This window comes from Salmo salar, chromosome ssa28 (assembly GCF_905237065.1).
Source record: "Salmo salar chromosome ssa28, Ssal_v3.1, whole genome shotgun sequence".
NCBI classification, from domain to species: domain Eukaryota; kingdom Metazoa; phylum Chordata; class Actinopteri; order Salmoniformes; family Salmonidae; genus Salmo; species Salmo salar.
In genome coordinates this window covers 25,329,395-25,347,725 of record NC_059469.1, presented here as the reverse complement: position 1 = coordinate 25,347,725, position 18,331 = coordinate 25,329,395, and the positions used below count along the sequence as shown (strand labels likewise).

Below are 18,331 nucleotides of genomic sequence, written 5' to 3'. Positions count from 1 at the left end.
GAGCTGTCCCTCTCATTATTTAGTTTAGACATGCTAACATGTCTGTTTCTCTAGTTCAGACTTCCCAGACCACATGTTGTACAGTGACTACCTACCAGAGCTGTCCCTCTCATTATTTAGTTTAGACATGCTAACATGTCTGTTTCTCTAGTTCAGACTTCCCAGACCCCATGCTGTACAGTGACTACCTACCAGAGCTGTCCCTCTCATTATTTAGTTTAGACATGCTAACATGTCTGTTTCTCTAGTTCACAGACTTCCCAGACCCCATGCTGTACAGTGACTACCTACCAGAGCTGTCCCTCTCATTATTTAGTTTAGACATGCTAACATGTCTGTTTCTCTAGTTCAGACTTCCCAGACCACATGCTGTACAGTGACTACCTACCAGAGCTGTCCCTCTCATTATTTAGTTTAGACATGCTAACATGTCTGTTTCTCTAGTTCAGACTTCCCAGACCACATGTTGTACAGTGACTACCTACCAGAGCTGTCCCTCTCATTATTTAGTTTAGACATGCTAACATGTCTGTTTCTCTAGTTCAGACTTCCCAGACCCCATGTTGTACAGTGACTACCTACCAGAGCTGTCCCTCTCATTATTTAGTTTAGACATGCTAACATGTCTGTTTCTCTAGTTCACAGACTTCCCAGACCCCATGCTGTACAGTGACTACCTACCAGAGCTGTCCCTCTCATTATTTAGTTTAGACATGCTAACATGTCTGTTTCTCTAGTTCAGACTTCCCAGACCCCATGTTGTACAGTGACTACCTACCGGAGCTGTCCCTCTCATTATTTAGTTTAGACATGCTAACATGTCTGTTTCTCTAGTTCACAGACTTCCCAGACCCCATGCTGTACAGTGACTACCTACCGGAGCTGTCCCGCCACCTGTCCTCCTGCAGCGCTCCCAGGGGCCCGGAGCTGGGGGCGGACCAAGTCTCCTGGGAGGAGCTGTTGGACATGGACCTGCCCTCGTTCCGACCTGCCTTCCTGGTCCTGTGCCGCGTCCTGCTGAACGTGATACACGAGTGTCTTAAACTGAGACTGGAACAGAGGCCTGCAGGGGAGCCTTCACTCCTCAGCATCAAACAGGTCAGCAGGCACACTTTCTCTGTTTCTCCCACTCTGCCCTGCTCATTCTGAATAGGAGAGGAGAATAGTGATGATCATCTCTATTGCCTGATTCACACTGTAGGGCTGAACTGCACTGCGCTGGCTCAGATATGTTCTTTTCACATTGTCCTTTAAAGCACAGTTCCAGCATCTATGGCGGCTGCATAACCAGGCCAGCCTAGTACAGCTCGGCTCGGTTTGGCTCAGTAAGGTAGGCTATATGTCATTTGATGCCCATGCTAACCTCTGTCTCCATCTGTCCTGTAGTTGGTGCGTGAATGTAAGGAGGTGTTGAAAGGTGGTCTCCTGATGAAACAGTATTACCAGTACATGCTGAGGGGGGTGGTCACAGACCCCCAGGGACTCCAGACCAATGCCAACATAGACGAATTCGAGGAGGACCTCCACAAAATGCTGGTGGTAAGAGGACCACCTACTGAGTCAGGATTAGGGTTGCAAAATTCATACATGCTTATGACAGGTCTTAAATGCATTATAACTGCTACATAACATAGACAAGTTTGAAGAGGACCTCCCCAGATGCTGATGGTAAAACAAACTAGGGAGTACTAATCTGTAGAAGATATATTGGGAAACTGCCCTAAACCACTGAAATATTTTGATTTAAGTGTGTCCATCGCGCAGAGACTCTTTTCTGCAATTTAGCTTCTTTGTCAGGTGTAGATTACCCCAGAGGTTACCGAGGTTACTATTGTCTGTCGGGTGTAGATTACCCTAGAGGTTACTATTGTCTGTCGGGTGTAGATTACCCCAGAGGTTACCGAGGTTACTATTGTCTGTCGGGTGTAGATTACCCCAGAGGTTACTATTGTCTGTCGGGTGTAGATTACCCCAGAGGTTACCGAGGTTACTATTGTCTGTCGGGTGTAGATTACCCCAGAGGTTACTATTGTCTGTCAGGTGTAGATTACCCCAGAGGTTACCGAGGTTACTATTGTCTGTCGGGTGTAGATTACCCCAGAGGTTACTATTGTCTGTCGGGTGTAGATTACCCCAGAGGTTACCAAGGTTACTATTGTCTGTCGGGTGTAGATTACCCCAGAGGTTACTATTGTCTGTCGGGTGTAGATTACCCCAGAGGTTACCAAGGTTACTATTGTCTGTCGGGTGTAGATTACCCCAGAGGTTACTATTGTCTGTCGGGTGTAGATTACCCCAGAGGTTACCGAGGTTACTATTGTCTGTCGGGTGTAGATTACCCCAGAGGTTACCGAGGTTACTATTGTCTGTCGGGTGTAGATTACCCCAGAGGTTACCGAGGTTACTATTGTCTGTCGGGTGTAGATTACCCCAGTGGTTACTATTGTCTGTCGGGTGTAGATTACCCTAGAGGTTACTATTGTCTGTCGGGTGTAGATTACCCCAGAGGTTACCGAGGTTACTATTGTCTGTCGGGTGTAGATTACCCCAGGGAGGTTACTATTGTCTGTCGGGTGTAGATTACCCCAGAGGTTACCGAGGTTACTATTGTCTGTCGGGTGTAGATTACCCCAGTTGAGGTTACTATTGTCTGTCGGGTGTAGATTACCCCAGAGGTTACCGAGGTTACTATTGTCTGTCGGGTGTAGATTACCCCAGAGGTTACCGAGGTTACTATTGTCTGTCGGGTGTAGATTACCCCAGAGGTTACCGAGGTTACTATTGTCTGTCGGGTGTAGATTACCCCAGTGGTTACTATTGTCTGTCGGGTGTAGATTACCCTAGAGGTTACTATTGTCTGTCGGGTGTAGATTACCCCAGAGGTTACCGAGGTTACTATTGTCTGTCGGGTGTAGATTACCCCAGAGGTTACCGAGGTTACTATTGTCTGTCGGGTGTAGATTACCCTAGAGGTTACTATTGTCTGTCGGGTGTAGATTACCCCAGAGGTTACCGAGGTTACTATTGTCTGTCGGGTGTAGATTACCCCAGAGGTTACCGAGGTTACTATTGTCTGTCGGGTGTAGATTACCCCAGAGGTTACCGAGGTTACTATTGTCTGTCGGGTGTAGATTACCCCAGAGGTTACCGAGGTTACTATTGTCTGTCGGGTGTAGATTACCCCAGAGGTTACCGAGGTTACTATTGTCTGTCGGGTGTAGATTACCCCAGAGGTTACCGAGGTTACTATTGTCTGTCGGGTGTAGATTACCCCAGAGGTAGAGGTTACTATTGTCTGTCGGGTGTAGATTACCCCAGGGAGGTTACTATTGTCTGTCGGGTGTAGATTACCCCAGAGGTTACCGAGGTTACTATTGTCTGTCGGGTGTAGATTACCCCAGAGGTTACTATTGTCTGTCGGGTGTAGATTACCCCAGAGGTTACCAAGGTTACTATTGTCTGTCGGGTGTAGATTACCCCAGAGGTTACTATTGTCTGTCGGGTGTAGATTACCCCAGAGGTTACCGAGGTTACTATTGTCTGTCGGGTGTAGATTACCCCAGAGGTTACTATTGTCTGTCGGGTGTAGATTACCCCAGAGGTTACCGAGGTTACTATTGTCTGTCGGGTGTAGATTACCCCAGAGGTTACTATTGTCTGTCGGGTGTAGATTACCCCAGAGGTTACCAAGGTTACTATTGTCTGTCGGGTGTAGATTACCCCAAGTGAGGTTACTATTGTCTGTCGGGTGTAGATTACCCCAGAGGTTACCGAGGTTACTATTGTCTGTCGGGTGTAGATTACCCCAGAGGTCGAGGTTACTATTGTCTGTCGGGTGTAGATTACCCCAGAGGTTACCAATGTTACTATTGTCTGTCGGGTGTAGATTACCCCAGAGGTTACATGCGTCGGGTAGATACCGAGGTTACTATTGTCTGTCGGGTGTAGATTACCCCAGAGGTTACCGAGGTTACTATTGTCTGTCGGGTGTAGATTACCCCAGATTACCGAGGTTACTATTGTCTGTCAGGTGTAGATTACCCCAGAGGTTACCGAGGTTACTATTGTCTGTCGGGTGTAGATTACCCCAGAGGTTACTATTGTCTGTCGGGTGTAGATTACCCCAGAGGTTACTATTGTCTGTCGGGTGTAGATTACCCCAGAGGTTACCGAGGTTACTATTGTCTGTCGGGTGTAGATTACCCCAGAGGTTACTATTGTCTGTCAGGTGTAGATTACCCCAGAGGTTACCGAGGTTACTATTGTCTGTCGGGTGTAGATTACCCCAGAGGTTACTATTGTCTGTCGGGTGTAGATTACCCCAGAGGTTACCGAGGTTACTATTGTCTGTCGGGTGTAGATTACCCTAGAGGTTACTAAAGTCGCAGTGTACAACTTTTACATCATTATCCTTTAACCAGGGTGAAGTTAGAGGCTGCGTCCTACTCAACCTGAGTGTGTGGGTTAAGACTTGAGAGGCGTACTGTAGGAAAATGGCTTGTGTCTCTCTGGGTGCCTGGCCAGTGCCCAGGACCCAGGCTTAGTGTTATCCTAGCTCCCGGTAAATCTGCTTGAGAACAGTGTGTGCTTATCTCTGGGGTGAGAGCGCTTTAACCAGCAACCACCAATCTGAATCAGCACATGGCAGCCAGGGGTGTGGTAGGAATTGGCATCAGTCAATCACTGATTACTTCTCAGGAGTTTTAGGCTGCAGCGTTTCCTTTCCTCGCTGTCTGTCTCTTTGGACAGACGGCCGGAAGTGGGTGATAAAAGCCTAAGAAACACAATGTTCCTGAATTCTAAAAAGGGTCACCACCACAGCACTGTTAAAGTCTAGTCTACTCCCTTCTGCCACCACTCAGCTGCTGCAGAAAAACAGGCTTTACTTTAGGAGTATCACAACCCTGCCCTGCGGTGAGGCTAGTACAATAAGAATGACAACAATGAGGATGAATGTATTCCCCAGTATCTCTGCCATCTGCTGACAAATAGGAAGCAATACCACACAATGCCATAGGAAGGATGGTATATATTATAGGAGGAATTTGTGTTAGGATAATGGTGGGGATATCACAGACGGGTGACAAAAATACTGTGGGAAAACCATGCAAAGCAATTGTCAGAACATAAATTTAGGAACTTAATTTGCTTATCAAATGACTTGGCTCGGTCTCAAACTGGAGAGGAAACTGCATGCAGCCATGCACCGTTATTTAAATAAATAACATTGGAAATACACCTGTAAGTAGGCAACATATCCACTTACCTGCCGGTTGATCACTGTACATTCATCCCTTTGTCCGCAGGTGTACTTTGACTACATGCACACCAGGTTTACGTTAGGAAAAATGACCAGCAGCATTTTAATTTACCGGGCATTTGACCAGCTGCATTTTAATTTTACCAGGCATTTGACCAGCTGCATTTTAATTTTACCGGGCATTTGACCAGCTGCATTTTAATTTTACCGGGCATTTGACCAGCTGCATTTTAATTTTACCGGGCATTTGACCAGCTGCATTTTAATTTACCGGGCATTTGACCAGCTGCATTTTAATTTACCGGGCATTTGACCAGCTGCATTTTAATTTACCGGGCATTTGACCAGCTGCATTTTAATTTACCGGGCATTTGACCAGCTGCATTTTAATTTACCGGGCATTTGACCAGCTGCATTTTAATTTACCGGGCATTTGACAACTTTACTGACCCATATGCATAACCTGATTAGGGTGTCCAGCCAAGGTGCTCAGAATGATAGACTTTTATGTTATGGTAATTCAACTTAACAGAACATACAACTCAAGGATGCAACGGCGTGCATCCTTCTTACTGAATTCTGATGCACACTTTAACGTTGACGTAATAACTGTCCACAGTTACTTTTCTTCAGCAAACAAGACCAATAACGGACAGCAAAATCACTAGTCTATTTCAATCTACTATCCCCATAGTAGGAAAGTTGACCTATTCTATTGCCTGTTCCGAACAGACTCTGGGACAGTTGTGGGGCGATAGATCCCAAATTCATACAACCAGTGCATCCCCAAAAACTTTAAAAATCATTAAGGCTGATGCAACAGATCAGAACGTTAAGCTTAAAATGTTGATCAACTATTTTATCTTAACACTGTAAGCGCAGCAATGCGCACACGGCAGTAGGCTACACGCAAATGTTCGTTCCATAATGCAATTGGTGGCAAAACACCGTTGTCAAAAGCGCAACGCACATGCAAGCGGTTTCATGTGACGGAGATGAAAATATCTGTTTAGAAATTTAGATAGGGGTGATCTAAAGATGCAACAACTGGCATGTATTACTGATATGGCTAGGATTGTGGACTTTTGGCTACTGGACAGTGAAAGAAAGTTGATTTGAAAACAAATAGAGCATGAGAGAAATAGGCTACTGGTTTCAATGGCATATGTAAGTCTTTAGTCGTATTTTGGCTAGGCTACTTTGAAGAAAAGTGAAACATGCCTCATAATAGGAAGTTAAATGTTCGGATTGCAAACAAACTGAAGCTTGCCTTCCGTTGCTAAGCACTTGAATGGTTAATGGGAAGTGTGCTTCAATTACCAGTTGAGAAATAAAAATAGTAGCTCTTTAATCGTGGACTTCCCCAAAAAATGAACACGTGCTTGCATTTAAAATGGTTGCGTAATGAATGATTGGGCTTATTAAAGCATGTTTCACGTACCTGTAGCAACAGCTCTCCTGCTTTCTGACAGATGTTCCGCTCATGCTAGGCTCCATATCTGTATGCTGTGCTCGTATGATAAATAAGACCCATAAGGACTAATGAAATACAATGGCCAATTTAATTCCACAAAATGTTGTAAATGAAACTATAGACCAATAAGCATGACCGGACAAATGCATTTACATCGACTGGCTGGCGGCAATTTTATTTATCGGCTTTTCATTTATTTATTTTTTGCAGACAAAATCCTGCTGTTACCGGCTAATGAAAACCCTGCTGCACACCTACCTGTTTAATCAGTGGAGATATCTCTCCTCTCCCTGTCTACAGGTGTACTTTGACTACATGCACAGCTGGATCCAGATGCTGCAGCAGCTTCCCCAGGCCTCCCACAGCCTGAAGAACCTTCTAGAGGAGGAGTGGAACTTCACCAAGGTCATCACCCCTTACATCAGAGGAGGGGAGGCTCAGTCTGGGAAACTCTTCTGGTTGGTGTTTGACTGTTTGTTCATTGATTCATTGTTTCTCCATCTCATTTTAAGCGTCTATTCTCCTTGGGAGCATCCAACTCACTCCCTCTTCCACATTGTATTTAGTTAGCGCCACTTAGCTAAATATTCCCTTCCTCTTCTCTCTCACAGTGACATTGCTGGGATGCTGCTCAAGTCCACAGGGGACTTCCTGGACACGGGCCTGCAGAAGAGTGGTGATGAATTCTGGGAAAGTGCCGACGACAGTACAGTCTCAGATGAGATCCGGTATGTCTTGTTTTATGTTTAACATACAGTGCATTCAGAAAGAATTCAGACCCCTGGACTTTTTCCACATTTAGTTACGTTGCACAATACCCTATAATGACAAAGAAAATCAGGTTTTTCGAGAGAAAAAAATGCAAGTTTATTGAAAATAAAAAACATACCTTATTTACTTAAGTATTCAGACCCTTTGTTATGATATTTGAAATTGAGCTCAGGTGCATCATGTTTCCATTGATCATCCTTGACATTTCTACAACTTGATTGGAGTCCCCTTGTTAAATTCAATTGATTGGTCATGATTTGGAAAGGCACACACCTGTCTATATAACAACCAAGCCATGAGGTCAAAGGAATTGTCCGTGGAGCTCCGAGACAGGATTGTGTCGAGGCACAGATCTGGGGAAGGGTAACGAAAAGTGTCTGCAGCATTGAGGATCTCCAAGTACACAGTGGCCTCCATCATTCTTAAATAGAAGTTGTTTGGAACCACCAAGACTCTTCCTCGAGCTGGCCGCCCAGCCAAACTGAGCAATTGGGGGAGACGTGACCAAGAACCCAATGGTCACTCTGACAGAGTTCCTCTGTGGAGATGGGAGAACATTCCAGAAAGACAACCATCTCTGCAGCACTCCACCAATCAGGTCTTTATGGTAGAGTGGCCAGACAGAAACCACTCCTCAGTAAAAGGCACTTGACAGCCCACTTGGAGTTTGCCAAAAGGCACCTAAAGACTCTCAGACCATGAGGAACAAGATTATCTGGTCTGACGAAACCAAGATTAAACTCTTTGGCCTGAATGCCAAGCATCACCTCTGGAGGAAACCTGGTACCATCCATACGGTGAAGCATGGTGGTGACAGCATCATGCTGTGGGGATGTTTTTCAGTGACAGGGACTGGGAGACTAGTCAGGATCTAGGGAAAGATGAACAGAGCAAAGTACAGAGAGATCCTTGATGAAATCCTGCTCCAGAGCGCTCAGGACCTCAGACTGGGGAGAAGGTTCACCTTCCAACAGGACAATGACCCTAAACACACAGCCAAGACAATGCAGGGGTGGCTTCGGGACAAGTCTCTGAATGTCCTTGAGTGGCCCAGCTAGAGCCGGGACTTGAACCCATCTCTGGAGAGACCTGAAAAAAGCTGTGCAGCGATGCTCCCCATCCAACCTGACAGAGCTTGAGAGGATCTGCGGAGAAGTCGTCAAGGGGTTTGAATACTTTCCGACTGCATCAGTATGTGGTTTTCAATGTGTTTACCAAATTTAATTCCCGCTGTTGGGAAAATAAAGTAATCTTGCTGTAAGAGGCTCATGTTAAGCCGTTTTATTTTTATTTTTTTCTAGCCGGTCGGTAATCGAGACGAGCCGGTCACTTAAGGAGCTGTTCCACGAGGCTAGAGAGAGGGCATCCAAAGCTCTGGGATTTGCCAAAATGCTCCGTAAGGTGAGAGACACTGCAGTTTTTGTCTGCCCCCAGTTTGCCTCCTGTTCATTTTTATTTGGGAAATATTGTATTTTGTAAGTTATTAAATGTATGTAGCTTCTTGGTCAGGGCTCACTTGAAAAATAGATGTCCATCTCAATGTGTCTTCTCAGGTTAAATATAGGAAGTATCAAAATAAAATAATTCGGTCTTCAGAGTGCTCTGACCTTCTCTCTCTCTCTCTGCCCCTCCTCTCTCTGCCCCTCCTCTCTCTCTGCCCCCCCTCTCTCTCCTCTCTGTGCTCCTCCTCTCTCTCTGCCCCCCTCTCTCTCCTCTCTCTCTGTGCTCCTCCTCTCTCTCTGCCCCCCCTCTCTCCCTCTCTCTGTGCTCCTCCTCTCTCTCTGCCCCCTCTCTCTCTCTCTCTCTGTGCTCCTCCTCTCTCTCTGCCCCCTTTCCTCTCTCTGTGCTCCTCCTCTCTCTCTGCCCCCCCCCCTCTGCTCTTCCTCTCTCTCTGCCCCCCCCTCTGCTCTTCCTCTCTCTGTGCCCCTCCTCTCTCTCTCTGCAGGACCTGGAGATTGCTGCTGATTTCAGCATTACCAGCGGGGTGCCATGCCTCCTGGAGGCCCTCCAGGAGAGAAATTATGTCAAGGTGCCTCAAATTACACATTTTGTTACTTATCACTCTCCGTGCTATTTTTATTCTCTCTTTCCTCCCCATGAATTCTACCCATGGTCAATATCCATTCAGGAACTAAAGTGAAATTGGAATTTCAGTTTGCTTCCTGAATTTCCCTTCCTCTTTGATGGATGAACGAGCAAACCGGTCTGTGACTGTCTGTCTGCAGGTCCAGATCCCAGGGCTGGAGGAGCTGGAGGTGTTTGTCCCATGTGCCCTGATGCACCAGCGTGACCTCATCCTGCAGCTTCTCAACGCAGCAGCCGGAAAGGATTGCAGTAAGGAGCCCGATGAGATGATGGCAGAGGATGAGGCCTACCTGCTGATGAGCAAGCATGGAGCAGGGGACCCGCCTGGCGGGGCAGGCCAGGCCGGGGTTCAGTGGCACTGGGATGGGAAGCTGGTCAAACTGGTGCCTCAGATGGAGACTGTGGACACGCTCCGGGCCATGAAGGTGGGTGGGAAATGTAGTTAATCGAAGTGAATACTCTTCCTTTGTGTATTTTGAAGAGCTAAATATTGCAGTGAATGTGGAGGGTAGCCGGACCAGGACTCCAACCCTGGTCCCGCCAACTGTCATCTCAACACCTTAGCCAAGACGCTTACCACTAAGAGCCTCAGCCTCTTTTATAAGGCTGCTAGATGCTGTACTATGTTTTTACGAGGAGCACACATGATGCTTTCCGTCCTCTGACTCTCTCTCTCTCTGTCTCCTCAGGTGGAGAACCTGCTCTTGATAGTGATGCAGTCAGCCCACCTTGTGGCCCAGCGTAAGGCCTTCCAGCAGAGTATGGATGAGCTGCTCACCCTAAGCAGGGAACAAACCTCCAGCCAGCCCCTCATCGCCCGTGCCCTGGAGCAACTCAAGGTACCATCCACTGTATTCATTCACTTTGATCATTTACTGTAAATGTTTCTCTGAATTACAATTATTTCATTGTAAAAGATCCACTATTAAGCCCAAGTTTATTGAGCTGCTATCGGGGCAATGTGCAGAGGGTGCAGTGCACAAGACGACTTCAAATGTCACGTTTTTAATGTCACAAGTAGTGAAATGTCTTTCATGCATGCTCCGAACCCAACAATGCCGTGATCAATAACAATGTAGCATTACAAATTATTCAAGGTAGAATTAAAACACAGGAGAAATAGAAATAACAGCACAAGGAAGTAAGAATCTTTTTACAGGGTCAGTACCAATACCATATTTACTTTGCACAAATGTCATGTTTATACTGCAGTGAGAGCTGTGAAACCAAAAGTCATGCCCATGACTGATGTCTCCTATACTTCCTCACATTGGAGGCCTGGTTTCAAAAGCGTTTAGCTTCCTCTCTTCTCAATAAGGCTTTTCCTGTGTGGCAAGGCTGTGGTTGAAGCAGCCCTCATAAAAGGGTTTCTTTCTTCTTTACTTGGAGAGGGAGTCAAGAGACCCCCGCACACACACACTCACTATCTCCGTCTTTATCTCTTCCTCTTGCTCTCTCATTCCCTCTTCACTCTCTCGTTTCTCTCTCCCCCCACAGAACGAAGCCTTACAGCTCTGTAGAAAGATAAACACAGCCATTGACCGGGTGGAGTACATGTTCACGTCAGAGTTTGAGGCCGAGGTGGAGGAATCTGAGTCAGCCACGCTGCAGCAGTACTACAGAGAGGCCATGATCCAGGGATACAACTTCGCCTTCGAGGTTAGAGCTCAAGGGTTCTGGGTCGTTGGGGGTGGGCAGTATGATGAGGATGTTACCTAGCGATATCAAAGTCGGCCAGATTGCAGCAGTACTAGAGAAAAGCCAGGGATCAAGGGATATAACTTCGCCTTCGAGGTCTGCAGGGGTTAGGTGTCAATGGTGGCTGTAGGGGGGTGGAGGAGAGCAGTGGGTTAACTAGCAATATTGGTTATATTAGTCGGCCATGATGCAACTATAGGTGACATGGGGGTGGGGGGGTTACTTTAGGTCAGTCTTTGGAATCTTGCTTTAGTCCTACAATAAAAAGTATTTCCTCAGTACCCCTAGTGTTGTAAAAGGTGTGGGAAAATAATGACTGTTTATGGGAATGATGGTTAAGCTGTCTTGCAACTGATGAATATGTTCTGTCTTGGAGGGTTGTGTTAGTACAGTGGGAAGTTGTAAACTGGGGTTAACTGTCAGCAGATATCTGGTTAGACTATTGTCAACTTTACTGAGGAAGGCAGACAAAACACAATCCGTTCTATTGAACATGCCACCGAAATTGGTAATGGCAAGAGTGGCTTGGTCCTCCTTGTGTTTTTGGCTGACCAGTCTAACCCCTAAACCAGTCGAACCCCTAAACCAGTCGAACCCCTAAACCAGTCGAACCCCTAAACCAGTCGAACCCCTAAACCAGTCGAACCCCTAAACCAGTCGAACCCCTAAACCAGTCGAACCCCTAAACCAGTCGAACCCCTAAACCAGTCGAACCCCTAAACCAGAGAGTACAGCAGACTGTCATATTGTTCTTCACAGTAGCACCACAAGGAAGAGTGTCGTGATTCTCCTTTTCTGATGTAGGGGTTATACTGGTCAAGTGAAGAGCACCTTTAAATATACTTTTGTTCTCCCTAGTACCACAAGGAGGTGGTGCGTCTGATGTCGGGGGAGTTCCGTCAGCGGATTGGTCAATGCTATATCGCCTTCGCCAGGAAGTGGATGAATTACGTCCTCACCAAGTGTGAAAGTGGCCGGGGTACCAGACCCCGCTGGGCCACTCAAGGCTTTGATTTCCTCCAAGCCATCGAACCTGCCTTCATTTCTGCTTTACCAGAGGACGACTTCCTGGTAAAACCATACTACTTCTTTGATTGATTACTTTATTGATTGATTTTGTATTTAGTGGAATGGTATTGTGATTATGGAAATCATTCCCTCTGCAGAATTTGCAAGCTCTGATGAATGAGTGCATTGGTCATGTGATCGGGAAGCCTCACAGCCCAGTCAGTGGCTTGTACCTAGGTAAGACCCTGCCTCATCTGAGCAAATATGTGGTCCTGTGTGGCTCAGTTGGTAAGAGCGTGACACTAGCAATGCCAAGGTTGTGGGTTCAATCTAAGCAGGGAGCACATGCACATAACAAAATGTGTACTCACTGTTCTGTAAGTGGCTTTAGATTAAAGATTTTGTTAGGTCTAAGTGGTAAACATGTCTGTAGAAATAGAACTGAAGTATGGCTTTAGTCGGATAGCTTGGCCTTGTTGACCCTTTCTCTGTTCTCCACTCAGCCCCCAGGAACAGTCCTCGACCAGTGAAGGTCCCTCGTTGCCATAGCGACCCCCCCAACCCCCACCTGTTCATCCCCAACGCAGAGGGCTTCAGGTTGGTCGAAGTTCATGGTTACAGTGAAGCACTAAGAACCATTTACCACCTATTATAATATTTTTTATAATGTGTGTAATGTATGTACAGTGTTTTCCTGCATGTTCTAATATTCCTCATGTTCTCTGCTCTTGTACAGTAATTGATGGCTTTTAAATGTGTGTGTGTAATTTGTAACACATTTGGCTAGTAGTGATGGACATGAGTAATCGAGGACTCAAGTGCTTGAACGGACGTCAAAGCCTGATCTTTAACCAGAGATGTCTTTTTTTTTTTTAAATACTGTAAAACTATTTGGTGGAATGTGCTTTGTGGCTACTTGAAAGGGCAAGTGAAACCACTCCCCCAAAAAACAGATTTTGTCTTGAAGACCACGTTAATTTGCTTGGAGTGTTCCATTTGTAAATGTGCATTTGAAGGGGCACAACAAAAAAGAAACCAAGCCAAGCATCATACTGTTCTTCTCCCTATAGCCCATTTTCCCTCTTTCACTCAATGGCGTTCTGTCCACTTTCTACACATATGCATGCTGAGTGTGCACACAACCTCCCGTCAGGCCTACAGAAATAAATGTCTATAAAAACACATCTAACTGATGGGATACACAACCTCCCGTCAGGCCTACAGAAATAAATGTCTATAAAAACACATCTAACTGATGGGATACACAACCTCCCGTCAGGCCTACAGAAATAAATGTCTATAAAAACACATCTAACTGATGGGATACACAAGCTACTTTCCTGGCCAAATGACGACAGTTTTATCAACAAATGCAAAATGGACTGGTTGATTGAAGTAGGAAAATATGTTCCATCAACGAGCTGCAGTTTTGGAATAATTGTCCCTTCTATTTACCTCTTAAGGCTACTTTGTGAATTGCTAGTGCCATTTAGAGTTGGCTAGCCTAGGCTGTAACCCCCTAAACCTACACAGGTTCCATAGTGAAAAGACGCAAAAACATTAGTTTGATAAAGACAGCCTATTTTCATCAGAATCGTTAAGCCCAGGCCTACACGTAATTCACAGATGTCGTTGCCGTAATTCGTGTACGTAATTCATCATAAAAAATGATACTCACCATTTGAGAACCGTTTCAAATTATCACTCGTTTGAGAATAACTGTTCCAGACGCAAGATGCACATCACTTCAAAGCGGCAAACTTTTTTCACACTTTATTTTATTACATGATTTTTTTACTATAAATTGGGTGTCTTGCCTGATAAGGGCTCGGGAAATAAGAGCGTCTCGTCTGCTAAATTAACAAAAAGGTTAATACGTTTATGCGGATTGTGTTCCATGATACAACCAGTTGATATTAGTTTCAATAATTGAATCTTAAATTGCACTTGCTTGACTGAATTAGTCACCCCTTGACTTTTTCCACATTTTGTGCCTCTATTCTACACACAATACCACACAGTGAAATTTTGTTTTTAGAAATTTGTATCAATTAATACATTTTAATGCCGAAATGTTTTGAGTCAGTAAGTATTCAAACCCTTTTATTACAAGCCTAAATACGTTCAGGAGTAAAAATTTGCTTAAGTCACAAGTTGCATGAACTCTGTATGCAATTATAGTGGTTAACCAGATTTTTGAATGATTACCCTGTCTCTGTACCCCACACATACAATTATATGTATAGTTCCACAGTCGAGTAGTGAATTTCAAGCACAGAATCCACCACAAAGATCATAGAGGTTTTCCAATGCCTCACAAAGAAGGGCACCTATTGGTAGATGGGTAAAAATAAAAGCAGTAACGGAATATCCCATTGAGCATGGTGAAGTTATTAATTACAGTTTGGTTGCTGTATCAATACACCCAATCACTATACAGGCGTCCTTCCTAACTCAGTTGCCGGAGAGGAAGGAAATGGCGATTTATGAAGTTTAATGACTGTGATAGGAGAACTGAAGATGGATCACTGTTGTTGTTACTCCACAATACTAACCTAGAGTGAGAAGGATCTCTGCACATAGAAAGCTGAAGTAATACTGCAAAAAATGTGGCAAAGAAATTCACTTTTTGTCCTGAATAGCGTTATGTTTGGGGAAAATCCAACATCACTGAGTACCACTCTTCATATTTTCATGCATGGTGGTGGCTGCATCATGTTATGAGTATGCTCGTCATCCTGCAAGGACTGGGGAGTTTTTTAGGATAAAAAGCAATGTAATAGAGCTAAGCACAAAGTCCTAGAGGAAAACCTGTTTGTCTGCTTTCCAGCAGACACTGGGAGACGCATTCACCTTTCAGCAGGACAATAACCTAAAACTCAAGGCCAAATGTTTACTGGAGTTGCTTACCAAGACATCATTGAATGTTCCCGAGTGGCCGAGTTAGTTTTGACTTAAATCGGCTTTAACATCTATGGCAAGATTTCGAAATGGCTGTCCAGCAGTAATAGACTATCAACTTGACAGAGCTTGAAGAGATTAAAAAATAATAATGGGCAAATATTGTACAATCCAAGAGTGCAAAGCTCTTAGAGACCCAAAAAGACTCATAGCTGAAATCGCTGCTAACATGTATTCACTCAGGGGGGTTGAATGCTTATCTAATCAAGATATATTAGCGTTTTTTAATTTTCTTTTCAACTTTGACATTAGAACGCTGCGCCACTCGGGATACTCTAAGGCACTGTATTGCAGTGCTAGAAGCATCACTACAGACTCTGGTTCGTTCCCAGGCTGTGTCACAACCGGCCGCGATCGGTAGACCCATAGGGCGGCGCACAATCGGCCGTCATTGTAAATAAGAATTTGTTTATAACTGACTTGCCTAGTTAAATAAAATGTTGTGTGGATTGTAAAGAAGAACTAAATCAATTTTAATCCCAATTTGTAACACAACAAAATGTGGAAAAAGTTAAGGGGTGTGAATACTTTCTGAAGGCACTGTATATGGTGCAATTATCTGTAATGGTTCTGCTAAATTAGGCATTGTCATGCACTGTTGGCATAGGCAGCACATTTCTTTCCAGTGTGGGCCTTGTGTTCTAAAAATCTTTTTTTTATTATTTGAGAACTTGAAAAAATAATCCTGCGACTATTCGTACAGTAAAAAAATGTCAAATGCTCATTCCTATTCGCTAGAAAGGGTATTACACCGAGTGAGTGTGTGATATTGTGTGTGTGTGTGCATTTGTGTTGAGAATGAGTGCCCCTGTATCTGACACACACACACATCCTCATCTCCAAGGCGCTCCCCAGAGATCCTCAGTGTGTTTTTGTCACCACCACAGCTCTAGGAGTCTCCCCTGCGACCTACGGACCCAGCTGTGTCTACCTACCGGCCCCCGCCCAGTCCCCGCCCCTCAGGCCCCAGGCCCCGCCCCCGGGGAACACGGCCCATCCAAAGCACCTGGGTCCACCCCCAATGACGTCAGGTAGCCCAACCCCTCCTAAGTTTCAGTACCTACCAAGTACTACTAGGGTTGCGAAAGTGCCCAGGTTTTTCCAGAAATCCTGTTTGTAGGATCCCGGAATCATGAGGGAATAAGCAGGCAGGGAATCCTCCAACCGGGTTCTCTGTAAGGACCACCCACTTTCAACCCAGGGCACCCCAGCAACTGGCTGATATCCCACTTCCAAAATATTCCACCGGAGGTTCAGGTTGACATGCTCCCTGTCGTTTACCCTGCACCCCTGTCATGCCGTCTCTGTTTGGAGCGAACCTTGAGTAGCATGTTCTGCATGCTCATCCAGATGTATTGGCTTTGACCGTTTTGTTTTGCCTATAACAGAAATCTGCAATGATTTGAAAAGACTGCTATATAACACAATATGAAAACGACACTTTTATAACGGCCATCCTTTAAAGGGATACTTCACTCAAATGTGTTACCTAACCCTGAATGCAGTCTACTGATATGGAGAGACCTTGATCCACACTTTTGTTTTATCCACCTAGCCAGTGTCACACAACACAATACACATTTTCTCCAACTCTCTCATAGTGTGAGAGATGGAAACACAACAGCATGCTAGCTACCTCCTCATGGAGAGAGAGAAAAGAGGGAGATTGCGAGATCAGGTTAGTGTTTTTTTATCATGAATCTTGTTCTGGAGGCAGCTCTACAGTGGTCACTAGCTGGCACAAAAGTCATAAAATCAGATTTTTAAACCCAAACTTAACCCTACTCTTAACAACACTGCTAACCTTAAATTAAGACAAATCCCTTTTTTTTTGGTTCATGGATTTTTACAATGTAGACCATTTTGACTTTGCAGCTGGCCTAAGGGGAAATTGCTCAGTTCTGCGTCTAGGATGACACTCATGACAATAAACATCAACCTGCAGTGTGAGAGTTACTGTTTTTAATCCATATTAATAGTGTGGCCTTTCTTTGATTCTAATCATCTGATGGCTCGCTCTTCATAATATTTGTCTTGTTTGGTGTCAGTCCTATTGGAGTGAAAGCATGCGTTCTGACGTCTGACCTGTTTTGTGTTTGACCTTTTAAACCTTTAGTATGAAGGTCAGCTTTGATGGGCACATAGACATATCATCTAGGGTTCTATTTCTATGGTGTGGTGGGGTTGAGAGGTTTGGATGTAGAACACAGGAGGTTGGTGGCATCTTAATTGGGGAGGATGGGCTCGTGGTAATGACTGGAGCGGAATCTCTGGAATGGTATCAAACGCATGGTTTCCAGGTGTTTCATGCCATTCCATGCACTCTATTCCGGACATTATTATGAGCCGTATGTATGTCATGTTCCGCCAGCTCAATAATCACAAACCTCCCTCTGAAAGCGAGAGAGGACTATCTTCATTAAGAAGCCTTTACATTTTTGGGGGACTGATATTGGTTGACCACTGGTCCCAGATCTGGTTGAGCTGTCTCGCCACTATCATGAGACCACAATAACCATAGGAGGTGGCACTAACAGATCTGGAACCAGCCTAGTCTGGGACCTGAGGGCTGTACTTCAAAGCAGGATCAAGGAGTTAGCCCCCTAACTTGCCTAAATATTCTCATACTACTTTTACTGTTTTAGTAAGATAAGCTTGAAATAGGCATGGTTTAATCTTTAATTGATTCAACAAACACATCTAAGCTTTGCATTTTTTATGAACCAGAAAATCAATAGTTATTTCTGGTTAGCTAGCTAACTTATTAATTGATTCTGCTTTGTAGAATACCCCTCTGATGCCTGACAACTTGGGTATATTAAGTTCTTTGTAGTTGATCCTAGCTAAATTGCACTGCGCTTGCCTCTCCCTGTGCAGAGGGGCCAACCTCCACGAGAATGACAGGCTGTCGTCTGTAGCGGCCGAGCTGCAGTTCAAGTCTCTGAGCCGACACTCCAGTCCCACTGATGACAGGGAAGGTATTGAGTTGTTTAAGATATTGTCTTAATGTAACTGCATTCTACATAATTTATGTAGTTCTGTCCTTGAGCTGTTCTTGTCTATTAATGTTCTGT

General features: G+C 44.9%; 1 protein-coding gene across 4 annotated transcripts in view; it reads left to right on the top strand.

Annotated features, from left to right (window-relative positions):
- Nucleotides 1-18,331, top strand: part of LOC106589750 (mitogen-activated protein kinase kinase kinase 4) — a 101,825-nt gene that overhangs the window by 59,021 nt on the left and 24,473 nt on the right. For 3 of the 4 annotated variants that reach the window (XM_014180061.2, XM_014180063.2, XM_014180064.2), the window contains exons 6-19: nt 835-1,098; nt 1,387-1,539; nt 7,035-7,192; nt 7,346-7,462; nt 8,807-8,906; nt 9,451-9,534; nt 9,731-10,015; nt 10,280-10,429; nt 11,088-11,249; nt 12,147-12,359; nt 12,455-12,533; nt 12,800-12,893; nt 16,145-16,288; nt 18,135-18,235. In XM_014180061.2, coding sequence (XP_014035536.1) covers nt 835-1,098; nt 1,387-1,539; nt 7,035-7,192; nt 7,346-7,462; nt 8,807-8,906; nt 9,451-9,534; nt 9,731-10,015; nt 10,280-10,429; nt 11,088-11,249; nt 12,147-12,359; nt 12,455-12,533; nt 12,800-12,893; nt 16,145-16,288; nt 18,135-18,235 — 2,104 coding nt within the window. The remainder of the gene's footprint in view (nt 1-834; nt 1,099-1,386; nt 1,540-7,034; nt 7,193-7,345; nt 7,463-8,806; nt 8,907-9,450; nt 9,535-9,730; nt 10,016-10,279; nt 10,430-11,087; nt 11,250-12,146; nt 12,360-12,454; nt 12,534-12,799; nt 12,894-16,144; nt 16,289-18,134; nt 18,236-18,331) is intronic. The other variant, XM_014180062.2, reaches the window with a different exon arrangement.